Genomic DNA, 16,990 nt, shown 5'->3' with positions numbered 1-16,990 from the left:
AGCAGCGCCAGTTACGCCCCCAACCCCTCCCCGTGCGCCATGCACAGCGCACAAATCCCGTACATGGCACACAGGCCATTGGACCAGCATACAACCCCCCCAACCACGAAAACGCCTGTAAAACTCCCCGCACACACCTCCAAATACATGTACACCCCGGCGCAGGGAGTTTCACACGCGATTGACCCTGTGCGAGCGGGGTACGTGTATTTCGGGGGTGCGTGGGAAGTTTCACACGCGATTGGCCCTGTGCGAGCGGGGTACGTTTATTTCGCTGGAAGTTTCACACGCGATTGGCCCTGTGCAAGTGGAGTACGTGTATTTCGGGGGTGCGCGGGAAGTTTCACACACGATTGGCCCTGTGCGAGCGGTGTACATGTATTACTGTGGTTCGCGGGAAGTTTAACACGCGATTTTGCTGTCAGAGCAGGGTACGTGTATTTCGGGGGTGCGCGTGAAGTTTCACATGCGATGTTGCTGTCAGAGCGGGTTACATGTATTTCGGGGGTGTGCGTGAGGTTTCACACGCGATTCCGCTGTCAGAGCGGGGTACGTGTATCCAGTGGGGTGCGCGGGAGTCCCACATGTGAATTGGCAGTGTGGGTCCTCCCAGGTGTCTCCTCTACCCCCCCCTCCACGGCCCCTGCAGGCAGCCCACACCCAGGGGACTACCCTGCACCCCTGGTCATGTCCCTGAGGCAGCCCATCCACCATGGGCATGCCCCCCAGCCAAGCCACATGTCACCTTGCAATATGATCACCAACTCATGTCCCTCTGCACCCCCAGCAGTGAGGGGCACCTGCCAGCAGGCCCCCACTCATGTCCCCCTGCACCCCCACCCCCCAGCAGTGAGGGGCACCTGCCAGCAGGCCCCCACTCATGTCCACTAGCACCCCCACCCCCCCCCCAGCAGTGAGGGGCACCTGCCAGCAGGCCCCCACTCATGTCCCCCAGCACCCCCCCCAGCAGCGAGGGGCACCTGCCAGCAGTCCTCCACTCCTGCCCCCCCCACCCCCCCAAGATGTCAACATGACCCACAATCATGGCCCTCATGGCCACCAAAATCCCACGGCACGCCACTCCTGCCCAAATAACCAACCAAGCATAACATACACCCCACATTGAAATGCCCATTACATCAAACAACCCAAATGGCATGTATGTATATCAACACATGTCCAACACACACACACACACAATATGTGAAAACCCACATCGTGACATGCATGAAACCAATGAGAGAATACCACACATTGAAGTACGGGAATAAACGTATTCAACAAAAAATGTGGTGAAAGAAATTCAAATATCAAACAATGGACATAAGGAAAACAATGCAGAATGTCACATAATGATAAAAAAAGCAAATCAGAATCCAAAATATATGAAATCAAAAATGTCTCCAAAGTATCCTTCCAACAAAGCAAATCCAAACAGAAATGAAAAAGTAAAATCCATTGGTCCATGGAAAAATCAAAAAAGAAAATGCCGACATATCCACACTCCAACTATTTACAAGGATGAAATCCTGGGTCCATGAGCCCAACTGTCCAAATGAAACCTACAAAAATACACTAACTAATGAAGAACTATGTACAAAAATGTGGGGTATTGTCCAAGCGCCCCAAAACAAAATGAAAACCAAAATGAAACCGAACACTAACTATTTACAATGGCAGCGGGCTAGTCCGACGGCTCACTTTTGGATGACCCGGGCCAGGGCATCATCGAATTCCTGCTCAATGTCCTGGAGGCAGTCCTCTTCCATGGCCCCGAGGGTTCGCAGGGATGATGACATGTTGGCCTCCAACTCCCTGCGAATTGCCTCGAGGCACTCCGCCTGCCTCAGTGCCCTCCGCATGGAGTTCTCCGCCCTGACCATTTTGAGCCGTGCCTCTTCCGCCCATTGCCGCTCCGCATCTATGGCGTGGCCCAACCGCTGCCACACGGATGACACTTGCAATCCTGGGTCCTCATGCCCTCTGGCCGATGCCTGCCCCTCCCATGTTGAAGGCCCCGAGCCATAATTGCTCCCACCATGTTGCTGCTGCTGTGCCTGTGCCTGCACCCTGGCTCTTGCTGCCTGCACGTCCTCCTCCGGCTCGGGTGCAGTTGACGTGGTGGCCACCACTGCTGGACGTCCGACTCCCGACTGTGGTAGGGATGTGTCCTCCACCAGCCTGGCCGCTGGGTCGGAGGCAGCTCCACAGGGTACCTAGGTGATACAAGGGTGAGAAGATGGCATGGAGGACGACTGGCGCGTAGGGGGTTCAGGGTCCCAGTTGGTCAATGCGGTCAAAGAGGCATCCGAGATGACGTGCAGTGTCTTCACGAAAACACTGCAGGTCACCTCGCATGCCCTGTTGATGCAATGCTATCCCAGCCAGGACGGGCTCAACACGGTCCCGGATAGCCACGTCTGCAGGGAGAGGAAGGCCAGTTGTTGTGCGCCCATCCCCTTCCCTGAAAACGGGTCTGGACGTAGGCATCCCTGCTGGTACCGGATGATGCAGTCACAGGATCAGGGACAGGATTACACACAGGCACCTCCGCGGCGGCCTGTGCTGCCTCCTGTCCCTGCCCCTGCCCTGCACCACTGGCACCAGTGGAATCCCCACCTCCAGACCCCGTGTGTGTCCCTTCCACGGCCTCCTCCTCCTCCTCCTCCACCTCCTCCTCCTCCTCCTCCTCCAAACCCACCAACCTGGATGACTCCATGTCATCTTCCTCTGTCAGACCCTGTGGGGTCTCAGCTACCCCTTCTGCTGCCGAGGAGTCCATCTCCAACCTCCGCCTCTTGGACCTACCCTCGGCAGCTGCGGCCTGGGACGCGGCACCAGACTCCTCACTCCCCGAAGAGATGACAATCTGGGAGGGGAGCCGGGCCTTGCGTCTCCGGCTGGTGGTGCGATCCCTGCCGCTTTGCTCCACAGCACTCTCTCCGCCCTCTTCATCAGTTGACGCTGCAGACAGGAAGAGATGGAACACAGGCATCAGGGCACTGTACAATGGACTGATACACACATGACAGATGTACATGAGTGGCAGTGTCAAACTTCAGACATGGCATCACACTCCCTAACACACATGTCATTTCTACTCACAAACATGAGCAATTCCACAGCAATATTGCACCCGGACTGCGATTTAAATGAGCGTACCTTTTATTCGTCGGGCAGCACCGTGGCTGGTTTCATCCCTGGGTAGTGCAGTGCAGTAACTCGAACCTTCCTCCTCGACGAGAGCCTCTCTTTCTCTGCTGGATCCCCCGAACTGCAGGAACTACCAGGAACAACCGCCACCGCAGGAGCCACTTCTTCATATTAAGGTACATTGTTCCGCCAGGCCGCCCTTTTCGCGTGGTAGTGCTAAAGGTGTTTTAAATCCTTTACCTACCTGTTGGGTTGGCTGCCCCTATCTTCTAAACATTGTCTCCACCTGAGAAAAGCGGCGATTTTACTTTTCTTTGCATTTCGGACCTGCACTCGGCACTGCGAGCCGCTCCTCGACTCTTGCCGACTCCACTGCTGCCCAACGCTTCCTGGAGGAGGCGGGGCCTGCACGACACGTGCCCTGATCACGTGATTCCGGCCCAATTTAAAAGACACAGGCTGCCTCCCGCCCTGTGTGTCTCCACCTGAGAAAAGCGGCGATTTTACTTTTCTTTGCATTTCGGACCTGCACTCGGCACTGCGAGCCGCTCCTCGACTCTTGCCGACTCCACTGCTGCCCAACGCTTCCTGGAGGAGGCGGGGCCTGCACGACACGTGCCCTGATCACGTGATTCCGGCCCAATTTAAAAGACACAGGCTACCACCCTTGCGGCGTTAAGCCCGGCAGGGGTAAAGGCCGATTACTGTTACGTGACTGTTGCGTGCTGTAGGTGCGGTGCGGACTACTCTGGAGTATCGTGTACGCATATTGGGCATTCAGGTGAGAAATCATAATAGTGCACATTTCTGTTTATAGAACCTGACTGTCACTATAAACCCTTAGTGCAGCTCAAGGGTACTCATAGCACGATGGGTAAATCAAAGCCCGCTAAACCACGGTACGATCTACGCAAAGGGAATGCGGGGAAAATGGATAACCCAGCACCTGAAAGCCCCACGAAAGATAAACAAACTGGAACAGATGGTGCAGCGGCCAAAGGCACGATTCTGGCTTTCTTTCCCAAAGACAATTTGAAAGCACAATCCTCCATTGATAAACCGACAGCTGATGATCACTGTCCATCCTTCTTGCCCCCCAAAAACAATAATGAGGCTCTAGACTTAACAAATTATAATGATATTGATAATAATTCACTTCTTGATCTCTGCTTGTCTATTCAAAAATCAATGGCCTCTTTTAATCAGCCTTACACTTCCCAGAAGCTTACTCCAAGAGTGGTAGAAGCTCAAATTCTGAACGAGGCTCATAATGACCAACGGAGTCTCTCACCCCCAAGTAGCCCTAAACAAACAGGTAATTCTACCTCAAATCTGTCTGGAATACATCCTATTCATCCCACTCCCACCGCACCTATAGTATCAACAGCAGGACGTCTATCGGCTTCTCCAGATCTCTATATTGATATGGAAGATCCGGAACATTCCGGCAGAGACTTGAGTAATGCTATTGAAAGCTTAAATAATGTAGCAATTGCAGAACTTCAAGCCTCTATGGCCTCCGTCCAGTTTGCTTTAAAAATTTTGTTGAAGCTATGTGGGAGAATTCATAGTAACTCTTTAGCTCAACTAGGAAACATTAACTGTATTGAAAGTACGGACCAACTACCGCAAAAAGCACCTATACCGAAGGGGGGTCGGGAGTGCACGGACCAGCCAGAAGAGGCATACTTGGGGGAACCTCAGGATATTGTAGCTGAAGTACCTTTAACCAAAAAACAACGTCGACAACTAAGACGAGAGGCAGCAAAAAACGTAGCAGTCGAGATAGCCTCCCCCCTGCCAGCCACTATTGCTCCCGTTGCACGATCCAAAAAAGCAAAAAAAAGGGGGCGAAAAACAAAGAAGCGCATGAATAAAGGAGCAGGAACCTTAACAAGCTGGATTATCCCAGATATACCTCAGGAAGCTACCAGTACGATTCTGGAAGAGCCACACCATGATATGACTGATAACTCAACTGATGATTCCTCTAATTGCTCCTCCTCATCTGGGAATGTAAGAAACGAGGAAGACGAACATCATGATCCCATAGAGACAACAGATAATGATGACTTTAACGCCAGCAAAATCTGTGTTATTAAAAATCTAAACCAGAAGAAAAGGGATAAGTGGCTCACAAGATCTGAACTTCTGATAAAACTACATCTGATCCCCCAATTGCGTGTTATACGCTCGGAAGATTTTTCCTTTGTGGAACCACTTACCGTACGAAACCCTAATGTCACAGCCCTCCATTGCTGTGTTATGGCATCAGCTAAATTAATCCGCTCTCACAAAAAAAGCCTTATGCGAGTTGGGATAGAGGTGGATGCCTGTAAAGAGAAGGAGGATCCTTGTCTCCCAAGTGGCGATCCTGCCCCATCTAAGGCTAACGGCTGCAAACCCGCCCAACCTCTGGGGAAGAAAGTTCAGATGGCGGATATTCAAAATACGTTGAAATGGCTGGCCGACTCATTACCAATGGTACTACAACAATCATGAGATTACTCCCTACTGAGCTGGAACACCCATGGCCACCAACATCTTCTCACTGACAAGGGATCTTTATCACTCATTAATAGTTATCCCATTATACTGCTGCAAGAAACTTGGCTACTACGGCCCACGGCCATGGATGGATACACAACTCATCACACCCTGGCTAAGAAAGGACTAAGGGGGCGCCCCTATGGGGGTTTAGCCATTGGTGTGTCAAATAAAATCAAAAGTAAAATGATTTCAGTGGAGAGTAATTACATTTGTGCTGTAGTCTTGTCCCTTAGAATAAGTGAGGTCTGGGAAGAAACATTATTAATAAATATCTACAACCCCCCGGGGGCAACACATAGAGAGCATATACAAGATGTTCTAAATGACCTCCTCAGTAATTGGAGGTTATTAAATGATAAATATCTTGTTATTGCCGCAGGGGACTTCAATTGCCGGATAAACCATGGAGGGGGCACTACTAACAACCAGAACCTAGCCAGCAAAAGCCACTGGAAACAGACATACACCGATAACGAGGGAGAATGTTGGAGCAGTTTCTTCGAATGCTGGGATCTTGAAGTAATCAATGGCAGGACAAAGAATGACAGACCCGCAAAATTCACTCGGAAAAATGGAAAGAGTGGAAGTACCCTCGACTATATCTTCACGAGTGCGGAAATTGCAAACATCATTGATGACATGGTTGTGAGGGAATGTATCTGGAGTGACCATGACCCCTTGATACTTAATTTAAGATCCCATATACCAACCGAGAGAAGGGCAAATCTTGGTGAGATGATAGCCAACCACTCTTCAAATCGCATATCCTGGTCAGCACAAAATGTGATGAAGGCATCTATAGCATCGGGAGATTGGGGACTTGTACAGTCTAAATTATTCTCACAGATGTCGCCCGAACAAATTGAAGGATGGATCAGTAATTTCTCCGGCTTGCATGGTTCCTATAAAATACGGATGATGGCAGGGAAATTGCCGCAAGAGCTAATTTATGATCGTGCCATCAGAGATCAGAAGCGCAAGCTAAGAAGGGAAATCCGGGTTATTAGAAAGGACCTGCATGCTTCTAATGATAAAGCAGCTACAATAAGAAAGCTGAAAGCTGCTTACCAAAAATGGCTAAAAATACATAAAAGACACAGGAAATTGGAGAGATGGCAATCTACAGTTAAAACTCTATGTAGTAAGAACTCCCGCAAAATATGGTCCATTTTGGGAGAGGTAAAAGGCAAGAAGATCATCAATATGGTGAACCCCATATGCAGTGACAAATGGACATATCATCTGGAAAAACGAAACGCCGGGATTAGCAATAAGCTCTGCTCTCCCACCTCTCCCAATCCTCCCACCCCTCCTTTCAGTGTTACCATTGAGGACCTACAATGCAGAATTAAGGAATTAAACTCCTCACGAGCTCCAGGCCCTAATGGTTTATCTAATGTAGTGATGAGAAACAACTCAATGTTCTGGGCCAATCTGCTAAAAATTCTGTTTGACAAAATTATGTCTGATGGACGCATACCAACATCTTGGCAAGAGGCCATCATCATACCTGTCTTCAAAAAGGGTAGCAGGAACGACCCTGAGAATTACCGATTACTATCTATGCTGGACTGTACCGGGAAGATGTTTGCTGCTCTCATTCTTAATGAACTACAAAAATGGACTGAGGAGGCAGGCATCTTGGACCAATTTCAATGTGGTTTTAGGGCTGGCCATTCCACATCACATAATCTTTTTATCATGAATACCCTAAGCAATAAGGCTTTAACACGCACTAATCCTCCACTATATGCACTTTATGTAGATTTTAGGGCCGCCTTCGACTCAGTTAATCGATCCCTCTTATGGGAAAAATTAAAGAATTTTGGTTGCCCTGCATCTTTATTATATTACCTCGAGCTGCTACATTCTAATAACACCGTACAAGTCAGGCTGGATAATCAGGGGACAGTGACTAAACCTATCTCTTTGAAGCGAGGGGTAAAACAGGGATGTGTGACGGCCCCCATTTTATATAATCTATTTGTATCTGATGTGCCTAACTGCTTCTTGGGGATAAACAACTGCCCCCCTAAGATAGGTTCTCACCATTGTCCCATACTGGCTTATGCGGATGACCTAGTGATACTAGACCACACTTTTAGTGGAATACTCAGGTCAACCAATCAGTTATGGAAATATGCAGAATCTAACGAACTTACCATTAACCACAGCAAAACCAAATTAATGCTGTATACAGCAGGAAAGGTTGCTAGGCCTCGTATGATGGTGGGCCCAATCGAAATTGAATACACACTCTCATATAAATATCTAGGGGTAGAGTTCGATCACAAAGGAAACTACCATATGTGTATTCAGGAACGCAGATTAAAGGCTGCCCAACTTACAGCATTAATTCATAGATTTACATATGAGCAATGTGGTTTTTCTATTTGGGCAGCCCGCCAGCTCTATCTGCAATGCCTGGTCCCTATGGTCATATATGGTTTAGAGTCCTTGATCAACATGGACCTTGGTTGGTTACAACTTGTGGAGGGGAAGTTCTGGAGAAAAGTTCTTGGTCTCCCCCAATGCATTCCCATGGCTATGATTAGGCTAGAGTTGGGTATCCTTTCTCTTAAGGCTATAGTTTTGAGGAAAAGGTTGGAATTCTACATCAGGTTTAACAACAGACCTACAAACAACCTCCTCAGGACCATTAAAGAGGATACTTCTGCGGGTAGACAGACAAAACTTGAAACCCAGATTAACACTCTGATCGAAGACATCAGTTGGTCCCCGGAGTGGGGTAGGGAAAATGAACACCTGATTGTTAGCATGCGAAATCGCCTAAATCTATGGGACTGGCAGAGTAATTTCATTCATCTGGGACGTCTGAAAAGCTATGGCTTCATCACATTTATACTTTATACTTACATGAAGCCTCAGCTTTATTTAAATCTATGCCCGTCGGACCAACTGAGGCGCTTTATACTACTCTTACGCTTCAACTATTTACCAGTTCTGTCGGCTCGTGGTGCATCAATGGGCCTGACTACCGCAGCTAGGTACTGCAGAATATGTGAGTCTACATCTATGCCGGAGACGGCATGCCACGTACTAACAAAATGTAGTAGGCTAAAAACAAGACATAGGAAATATTTGAAGGAATTTGTCCATGATAATGATCAAATCATACATCCAGATTTCTGGATCCAATGTACCAATTCCCTAAATCCTAAACTGCATTTAGCACTTTTCCAGGTATGGTGCGAGGCCACTATATATCTGAAAGCAAGCACAAGGGTGGCCATCCATATGCATAAAGGGTTCTACCTCTAGCAAATAGTCTTATAATATTTATCTAAAACTTTATTATGGCTCTGATCTGTCCTAATGTTTTTTCTTTGCCTTGAAGAACGATTGATTTGTGATGAATTTCTACAGTGTCTATAATGATTTTTAACTGTATATTTTGAATTTATTCCTATAGTGTAAGTGTTTAATGTAATTTATGTGTAAAGTTTTTTACATTTTGTATAAAACTGTATCACATTAATAAAATAATAATAATTGTCTTTCACCTTCTGTATCCACCTTTTCAAACCGTTAACCAAAGACTTGACTGCAGCTACAAGAACATTTTGCTGCTGGGGCCTTTGCCCTGTACCACTGACTCTGGCACAGGCCTATTGACTCAGGCTAAATTTGTTAGAACTGCCTTCTCTAGATTGCTTCTCAACTAGAACTGTGTTGGTGCACCTACTTCTTATAACCACCTTTTCCTTCCCACTTTTTAAACTTGTGAAGTGCCATTTTGCTCGGTTTTCATTTAAGTATTCTCTATGCTTAAGTACTGCCTTGCCCAAACTTGTTCACAAACTTAGGGGAAGTGTTGCTAGGCTGCGTAGAAAGATACTTCTGTATAACTTGTGCTTTCCCTCCCTGGTGAGAAATTGCTAGAGTGCCATTTGTGTTTGGTTTTCACTGTGCCATTTTGCGCAGTTTTCACTGTTGCTCAAACTTGTCTACAATTTAACTAGGGAGTTGGGTATACTTTTCTTGACTGATTTTAACTTGCTTTATCAACTGTGATTAATGTGATATATTCTTTTCAATACAAAGCTTTGGTCAGTGTTTCCTTGTGGCATAGCAATGTAGCCCTATTGTGTAAACCCTGAATACTGCTCATCTCCCTCTTGAGATAAGTCTGACTGCTAAGCCACAGTTACCAACTAAATCTTTGTGGTACAGACTGATACCAAAGGGGATTTATTGCTCATACCTGTAGTCTTAATCTTCTGTAGTATTCCCTAAGGGAACTGCACAGGATTCTGCCTAACAGTATGTCATTGTCTTAATGATACCATAAGAAATGTAGGTGTGCCATACAAATAAAGCTGTAGGAGAGAAGTGGTTTCAGAGGCCCCACCCTGACAGATCTGCTTGGAGGATGGCAGGCCAGCATTTCAGCTCACTCTAGCCAGCAGCACATATTGCCTTGGGGGCAATGTCTTTATGTGTGCATGGGTGAGATGGGATGTTGCACCACGGTCATTGTGACCCTATACCACCATGGTGAGCATTCTTCGATGCAGTACTGTTCAGAAAAGATGGCATCTGCTGGCAGTGGGCAATTAAGGCCAGACAATGATGGTTTAAGTGAGCACAATGGAAACCAGCCATGAAAAGAGTCCCGACAAAGTGGATAGTGTGTGTAAAGGGGGCACAGCTTAAACTAGTAATGATGTGTGTAGTTTATGTGCTGAAAATCTGCCAACCAGGCATAATGGAAACTGGAAATCTTCTCACCTTGCAGAACATTGCCAGCTTCCATGGCAATGGCAGGGTAATTGATAAACAGGAATAATCTAAACTTTTAAATGAAGCTCTATTTTGGAAACAGGCAGCGGTGGGATAACTATGCAACTTTTAAAATAATGATTTACTAGCTAGATTCAAACATACATTCATAAAATAATATGAGTAATACGAAAATAAAACTATATGTATTCATCAAAATAAATGGCGTCTAGTTGCATTGCCAATTGGATCTGGTATTGTTCCAGTGGAGAGCGGTGGGTGTGAAGCTGATAACTCGTCAAAAATTAGAGACGCCAATATAGAAACGAGCAGCCACAACGATACCAACGGCTCCAGGCCCCAGCATAAAAATAATAAGCACAGGGACTGAGGGAAGGGCCAATAGAACATGCGCATCTTTCTAGGTCAACAGTTTGCCTGGGGTTTCTGGTACCGCGGCTCCCGCCACAAGGTGGCAGGTGTTCAAACACTCACAAATGAGATAAGGATCGAGGGCACTTTTTCCATGCCTTCAAAGAATCTCGACTAATCGAAGGGTCCCAATTTAAACATGAAGAATATATTTAATTACCACATCGATGCCCATGAACAAATGTACTAAACCTTTTCATTGGTGGAAGATTCTGGGTCACAGTGACCAGGGCCAATCTCTTGTAAACCGGGACTCTCCAGGAAGACGGGCGCCAATATCTTCTTTTCACTGAGGAAAAACAAGAGTGACACGTCAGCATTGACCTTTAACAGCTCATATCTCCTGGCTTTAAAAAAGCGCTAAAAGTCGTCCCTGCTATCGAAGCGTACACACAGCGCAAATAATTACAGACAGCCACAGATCGGCGGCCCCACGTGCAACCCTTTTAATAGGCAGCTGGGAAGATGCAGGATTCTACCCCGCTGCCCCATGCGAGCCTTCTAAATAGCTCTTTGTGAGAAGACAAGTGTAGCCTTCATACCCTTGTGTCTTCTTCAACAATGTTGAATTGCAGTGTGATTTGATTAAAGGGACAGGACAGAACATTGCTTTTATGCACCCGCTGAAAAACCTCAAGATTGCACACATCTCTCCAAGAAAAAACCACCAGCCTTTCTATAGTGAGATAACAAAATGATGCGTTACACAGTTTTGTGACAGCGAGTGGAAGGTTGCGGAGATGACCGGCAAAAACGTCTTGACAGAAATGTGAACCAGGCACAGCTCGAAAAGTTTAGCTCCTTCGCCTCTAAGTGGGCAAAGGGCAGGCTACATCTTCAGGAGGGGTGTGAGCTGATAAGAGGAGCAACCCAAACAACTTTAGTTTAATGGTACCAAAAGAATGTCCCATCATGGTTCTATAAAAATATAGGAACTTTAATAAAATAATCAATGCAATCAAACTAATTGAAAACACTAAAAATACACCCCGATAAAAGAAAAACGGAGAATACAGACCTTTGTGCAAAAGAGCAGCCTGAGTTTATAAGCAGGGTGTTCAAGCAAAACATTTTAGCAGCAATTTCAATGTTCAACAATATGATGTATTAAAATGTGGAGAAGTGGGCTTTAAAGTCACTAATGTCCTATAAGGCATACCAGGGCGACGAGCCAGGCTTTTCGGAATTGAACCGTTTGTGGGGTTGGGGTCATGACATCTAAAGGAAAGGGCCCCTCCCAAATGAGGGGAACAAAATGAGGTGCCACAAAAGTTACATCCTTGCCCCGCCCCTCTAAAATTGTACCCATGCCAGTTTTGAGTCAGGGAGCGGTGGGGGTCGGGGCCATCGATGCAGGGCTTTTCAGCAGCACCAATCAGCTTGCAGTATGTGCCCAAACTGGTGTTCATTTGTTAATGTGGTTTGGAGATGCAGGGAGGGCCATGGCCACTTACTTGGTTTTGTGGTTGCTACAAAATCCAATCCAAGGGCTTGGGGGCTATGCAAGTCCTTTTCCACACTTCCAAGCCCTTAAGGGTTGCACCCCACAGTTGCAACGTCCTGCCACCTACAATAAGCAGGTTCATGGATTTCTCTGTTGCAGAGACCTTGCTCACAGCACAGTCAACCCAGTTGTGCCCTTGTTTTGGGACTAGAGTTGCCTCTGACAACCCATGCATTTCTATGACAATACGAACAGTCTCGCACAAACCTTTTCTCTCCTTTTGTTTTAAAAATCTTTTTTTCCCCAAATTTATGATGCCACATTCACATGTATATTGTATATACAAAAATGTAATTGGATGTTTGTTGGTTTTAACTGAATTGTGTAAACTTCATGAAATAATGCACACAATGTGATATCGGACACCATGTCCCCTCGCTTGGAATGGTCCCAACACAGACATTTTATTTATTTATTACATTTGTTACTCGCCCAGACCCGCGGGTATCACGGCGAGAATTCAATAAATTGTAGCATTTTTATACATGGTTACAGTTACCATCACATAGAACATATTTTATACTGAAATGCAAATAAATCATGTAATCACATTTCTTATACTAAATTCCAATCGGTCAAAGTAGCAGGTCACATTTTGTTTAAACACTAGTTGCAGATCTAGAGGTGACCCCTAGAGGTACATGAGGGCCATGGGGCTACGTTTGCTGTTTAAATTCAAAGAAGGGGGTAAACCAGAGGCATTCTATTAGGTTAATATTTGTTAAATAACCAGGTTTCAGTGCTTTTGAAGTAGGGAGTCCTCAATTTTGATACTAAGGGGTAGTGTATTCCAGTGTGATGGGCTAGGACTCTGAAGCTGCTTCCTCCTGCGCTACTGTATTTGTATTGAGGAACTTCCAAGAGGGTCAGTTTATTAGATCTCAGTGTTCTACAGGAGATTTTTTTCTTAATGGTGTTGTTGAGGTAGCTGCGCGCTTTGTTGATGATGCATTTATAGACGGTGCTGAGTGTTTTGAAGATGATTCTTGCTTGGAGGTTCCTAGGAAGAGGATGTTACAGTAATCCAATTTCGTTAAGATCAGCGCTCTGGCCAAAGTGATGCAATTTGTGGGGGTGAGAAATTGGCGGCTGAGTGCAATAAGTTTTGCTTTGTAGGCTGTGGAAGAGGAGAGGGTTGCTATTTGTTTGTGCATAGTGAGGTTGGCATCTATATATACACCAAGAGTTAACTTGTTTGAGTACTGGGATCTGTGTACCGTCAATGTTGATGTGAGAGTAGTTAGTGTGGAGGGAGCTTATTCTTTTTTGGGAGCCCACGATGAGGACCTCCGTTTTCTCATCGTTAAGGCAGAGACTGTTTAGGGCCATCCAATTTTGAATTATAGAATAAACTTTGTTGATAGCGTCAGTGTCTTTGGTGTAGTCACCTGAGATGGGGATGAGGATCTGGGTGTCATCTGCAAAGTTGGTGTAGATGACACCCATATCGTCAAGAGCCGAGAATAGGAGTTTAGTATATGCATTGTAGAGGGTGGGCGAGAGGCAGGATCCCTGGGGGACTCCTATGGGTACTACTATAGGGTCCGCTGCATAGTTTCCGATGGCAACTCTGGATGTGCGGTCTGTTAAAAAAGATTTGATCCACTGAGTAGCGTTAATAGAGAAATTAAAATCTTTTTTTAGGGTGTCGCAAAGTTTGTCATGGTCTACCAGATCGAATGCTGCTGATAGGTCCAGTAGTAGAAGGGTGGCTAGTTTGCCTGAGTCTCTGATAGAGTCCAATTAGATCTTCAAATCCAGGAGGGCTGTCTCCGTACTGTGGTTGGGCCTAAATCCAGATTGTCTGGCTCCTAGTAAGTTATTTTGTTCGAGGTGGGTTTGTATTTGGTTGTAAGCTATTTTGTCGATAATTTTAAGTAGGAAGGGAACAGTCGTTATGGGCCGGTAGTTCGTGGGCACTAATGGATCTAATGTAGGCTTTTTTAGTAGAGGTGTGACCCACGCCGATTTAATGCTAGCTGTGACCCGATTGGTATGGAAGGAAGCGTTCACGAAATTGGTAATTATGGGTGTGAGAGTAGGGGCACATAATTTGATTAGGTGTGCTGGAAAACGGTCTCCTTTGTATTTTGAAGCTTTAAGTTTAGATATGGTATTAAGTACTACATCATGTGAAACTGGTGAGAAGTTGAAGAGAGGGGTGGTGTCTACTATGTTCATGGAAATTTGGTCAGACGTGGACGGTTTATCGGAAAGGAGATTTCTTTTGGAGATGATTTCACACAGCATGTGGTTGAACAATGACACCCTGTCAAATTTATTACAATGGTTTGAATAATCCACACGGGGCTCTCACACCCACCATGCACTATGCACGACTCTTATTAAACAACCTATACATTATCATGTACCCAAACTATATTGGTAGCCTAGAAAAATACCTGTAAGGTCGAAACACGTGTCGGCACCACTTGTTACTCCATCAATTGAATAAAATCAAAAAATGAAACCATGATCTTTGTGGACCTCAAATCTTCATGCAGTGGAGCTGGAAACAAAGGAGGAAACCCCTACATACAAATATTTTGTTGCTTCTCCAGATACCACTGCACAAGAAGTACGCCGTCACGTAACGGCACTAAGAGGGCTTCTCTCCGCCCCACCCCCCTTTTTTAGCCAAAACCTCTCAGGACAACTCTTGTCCTCAGCACGGTTTCAGTCTCTAGCACACCTCAGTGCACTCCCTGTTAAGTAGTATAGGCACAGAGAAGGGTTTCCTCTCTCCCAGTCTCTCAGCCACCACCCCTCACTGGAGTGTCGCTCCTGGGATGGCAGTCTGCTTCACAGCCTCTCAGAAGGCTGTCTTTGGAAAGGTACTTCCTGGGCACCTGTTCCACCATGCTTCTTCCCTCGTTGGGTGTCCACGTTCTCTCCAGTTCACCAGCCTCCCTGCTGAAGCCGAATTGAAACTTGCAGGTCTCTGCCTCCTCCCCTTCTTATGACGCTGCTCTTAGACCTAACCAGCGTCTCATGGGAGTCCTCCTTTTGTGTTTGGGCGATACTCGTAATAACTCCTTTGAGTTTCTTTGTCACAGTACTAGGCAGGTAACTGTTATTAGATACAACATCACAGTAACAAATGTAGAAGGATTGTTCTTGTACTGTCTTGGGTTGTTAAGAGTTGGGTGGGAAGGGATTTCCTCCTTGGAGCGGAAGTCCTTGTCCCCATGGGGGGTGGGCAGGGTGTCTCTCCCGGTGAGGTCCCGGTGAGGTCCTGCATGCCTCTACCCCTAGGGAGGGTTATCACATAGTGAGCTGACCTCCCTAGCATCACAAGGAAAGGCTCCCCCTGGGGGGGAAATGACTGAATCCCTCGATTTGTCACATCACACAAAGCACCAGTCAGCAGCCCAAATCTATGCCTTCTTGCAAGACAATTAACATGTCACATACACAACATAAACTATCTCCCTAATTGTCATGTGTCCTCATTTGACACACCAAAACCCGTTTTTTTGTAGAGTGTCACATTCTCCTCACATGTATGAAGCATGACTGTCAGATAATGAAAAACAACAGTTTCCCTTTTCACACACTCTTTAGATGGGATTCTGGTCATTTAGAAAACCCAAAGGCCATTTTGCATAGCCTTTGGCTGAATTGCATTGTGGGGTTTGTAGCCTTACATTCAAGATGAGGGAAAATAATGCTACAATCATACTCTTTTAGCTTAACACACTTCTATACAGATGTACATATCTGTAGGAGTACGTTATTATGCTGTGCATGTTTCAAGTCATCTTTATAAAACAGTATTTCTAAAAGCAAATATGGGGTAAGAAGAGGAAATGAGGAGTGGATATGCGAGTCATGACGATTCGCCATGGATGGGGGAAGATAGGTTGTTGTCCTGAAGACTGGAGAGATGGTCCCTGGTCCTGGCGTTGTGCTATGACCATTTGAAAATCTGCACAATTGCTTCATCTCACTGCCTCAAGATCTCCCTGGTATATAGGATCATCTTTGATCACACTAAGGCAATCCTGCAGTAGAAGCACGTTGCCAATCTGCCACAGGCCCATTCCCTGCCCTGACGTTCTTGGACCTGCAGTCACAGCAGGAGACATGTGTATAGCCCACCTTATCTTTAGAAAAATTATAATAAGCCTTGCTTGGAGATTCATTTCTTTTGACAGGAAAATATTCCGTAGCTGTGGCTTCTGAATTAAATGCTAAATGCATATTTCTACTTTGGATATAATGGCCAAACATACACAGCATAAAAATAAAAGCAATCGTGAAACTGCTACAAAAGAACATTTTTACTTCACTTATCAAAACACAATCACATCTGTTTGCCTTGCACTCCCCAGCAAGATGTTTTCAATCCAAAGTTCAAAAAGGACTAGTCACAAACAAAATGTATACCAACTATAGCTGGGAAGATGGGAGGTGTTCAAGTGCAGAGTTGCACTAGAACAGGGGGAGCGAGAGATTTTATGGGTAGGGCTGAGCCTGGGGTCAGGCCTGACTCTAGGAGCCCACCATGGGCTGAGCCCATGAAATCCCTGGCTGCCCTAGAAAAAGGAAACAAATAAATGCGGCGCTGTCGAGTCAACATCAGGGCGGCCTTTCTTTTCATATAGG

General features: G+C 46.1%; 1 protein-coding gene across 1 annotated transcript in view; it reads right to left on the bottom strand.

The window, feature by feature from the left end:
- Positions 1 to 16,990, bottom strand: part of LOC138454181 (C-Jun-amino-terminal kinase-interacting protein 4-like) — a 993,589-nt gene that overhangs the window by 659,875 nt on the left and 316,724 nt on the right. Inside the window, exon 5 of the mRNA XM_069607022.1 lies at positions 11,071 to 11,167. Coding sequence (XP_069463123.1) covers positions 11,071 to 11,167 — 97 coding nt within the window. The remainder of the gene's footprint in view (positions 1 to 11,070; positions 11,168 to 16,990) is intronic.

This window comes from Ambystoma mexicanum, chromosome 1p, assembly GCF_040938575.1.
Source record: "Ambystoma mexicanum isolate Mex_15411 chromosome 1p, UKY_AmexF1_1, whole genome shotgun sequence".
Lineage (NCBI taxonomy): Eukaryota > Metazoa > Chordata > Amphibia > Caudata > Ambystomatidae > Ambystoma > Ambystoma mexicanum.
Note: the sequence above shows the minus strand (reverse complement) of the source record. Positions and strands in the feature narration are given on the sequence as shown.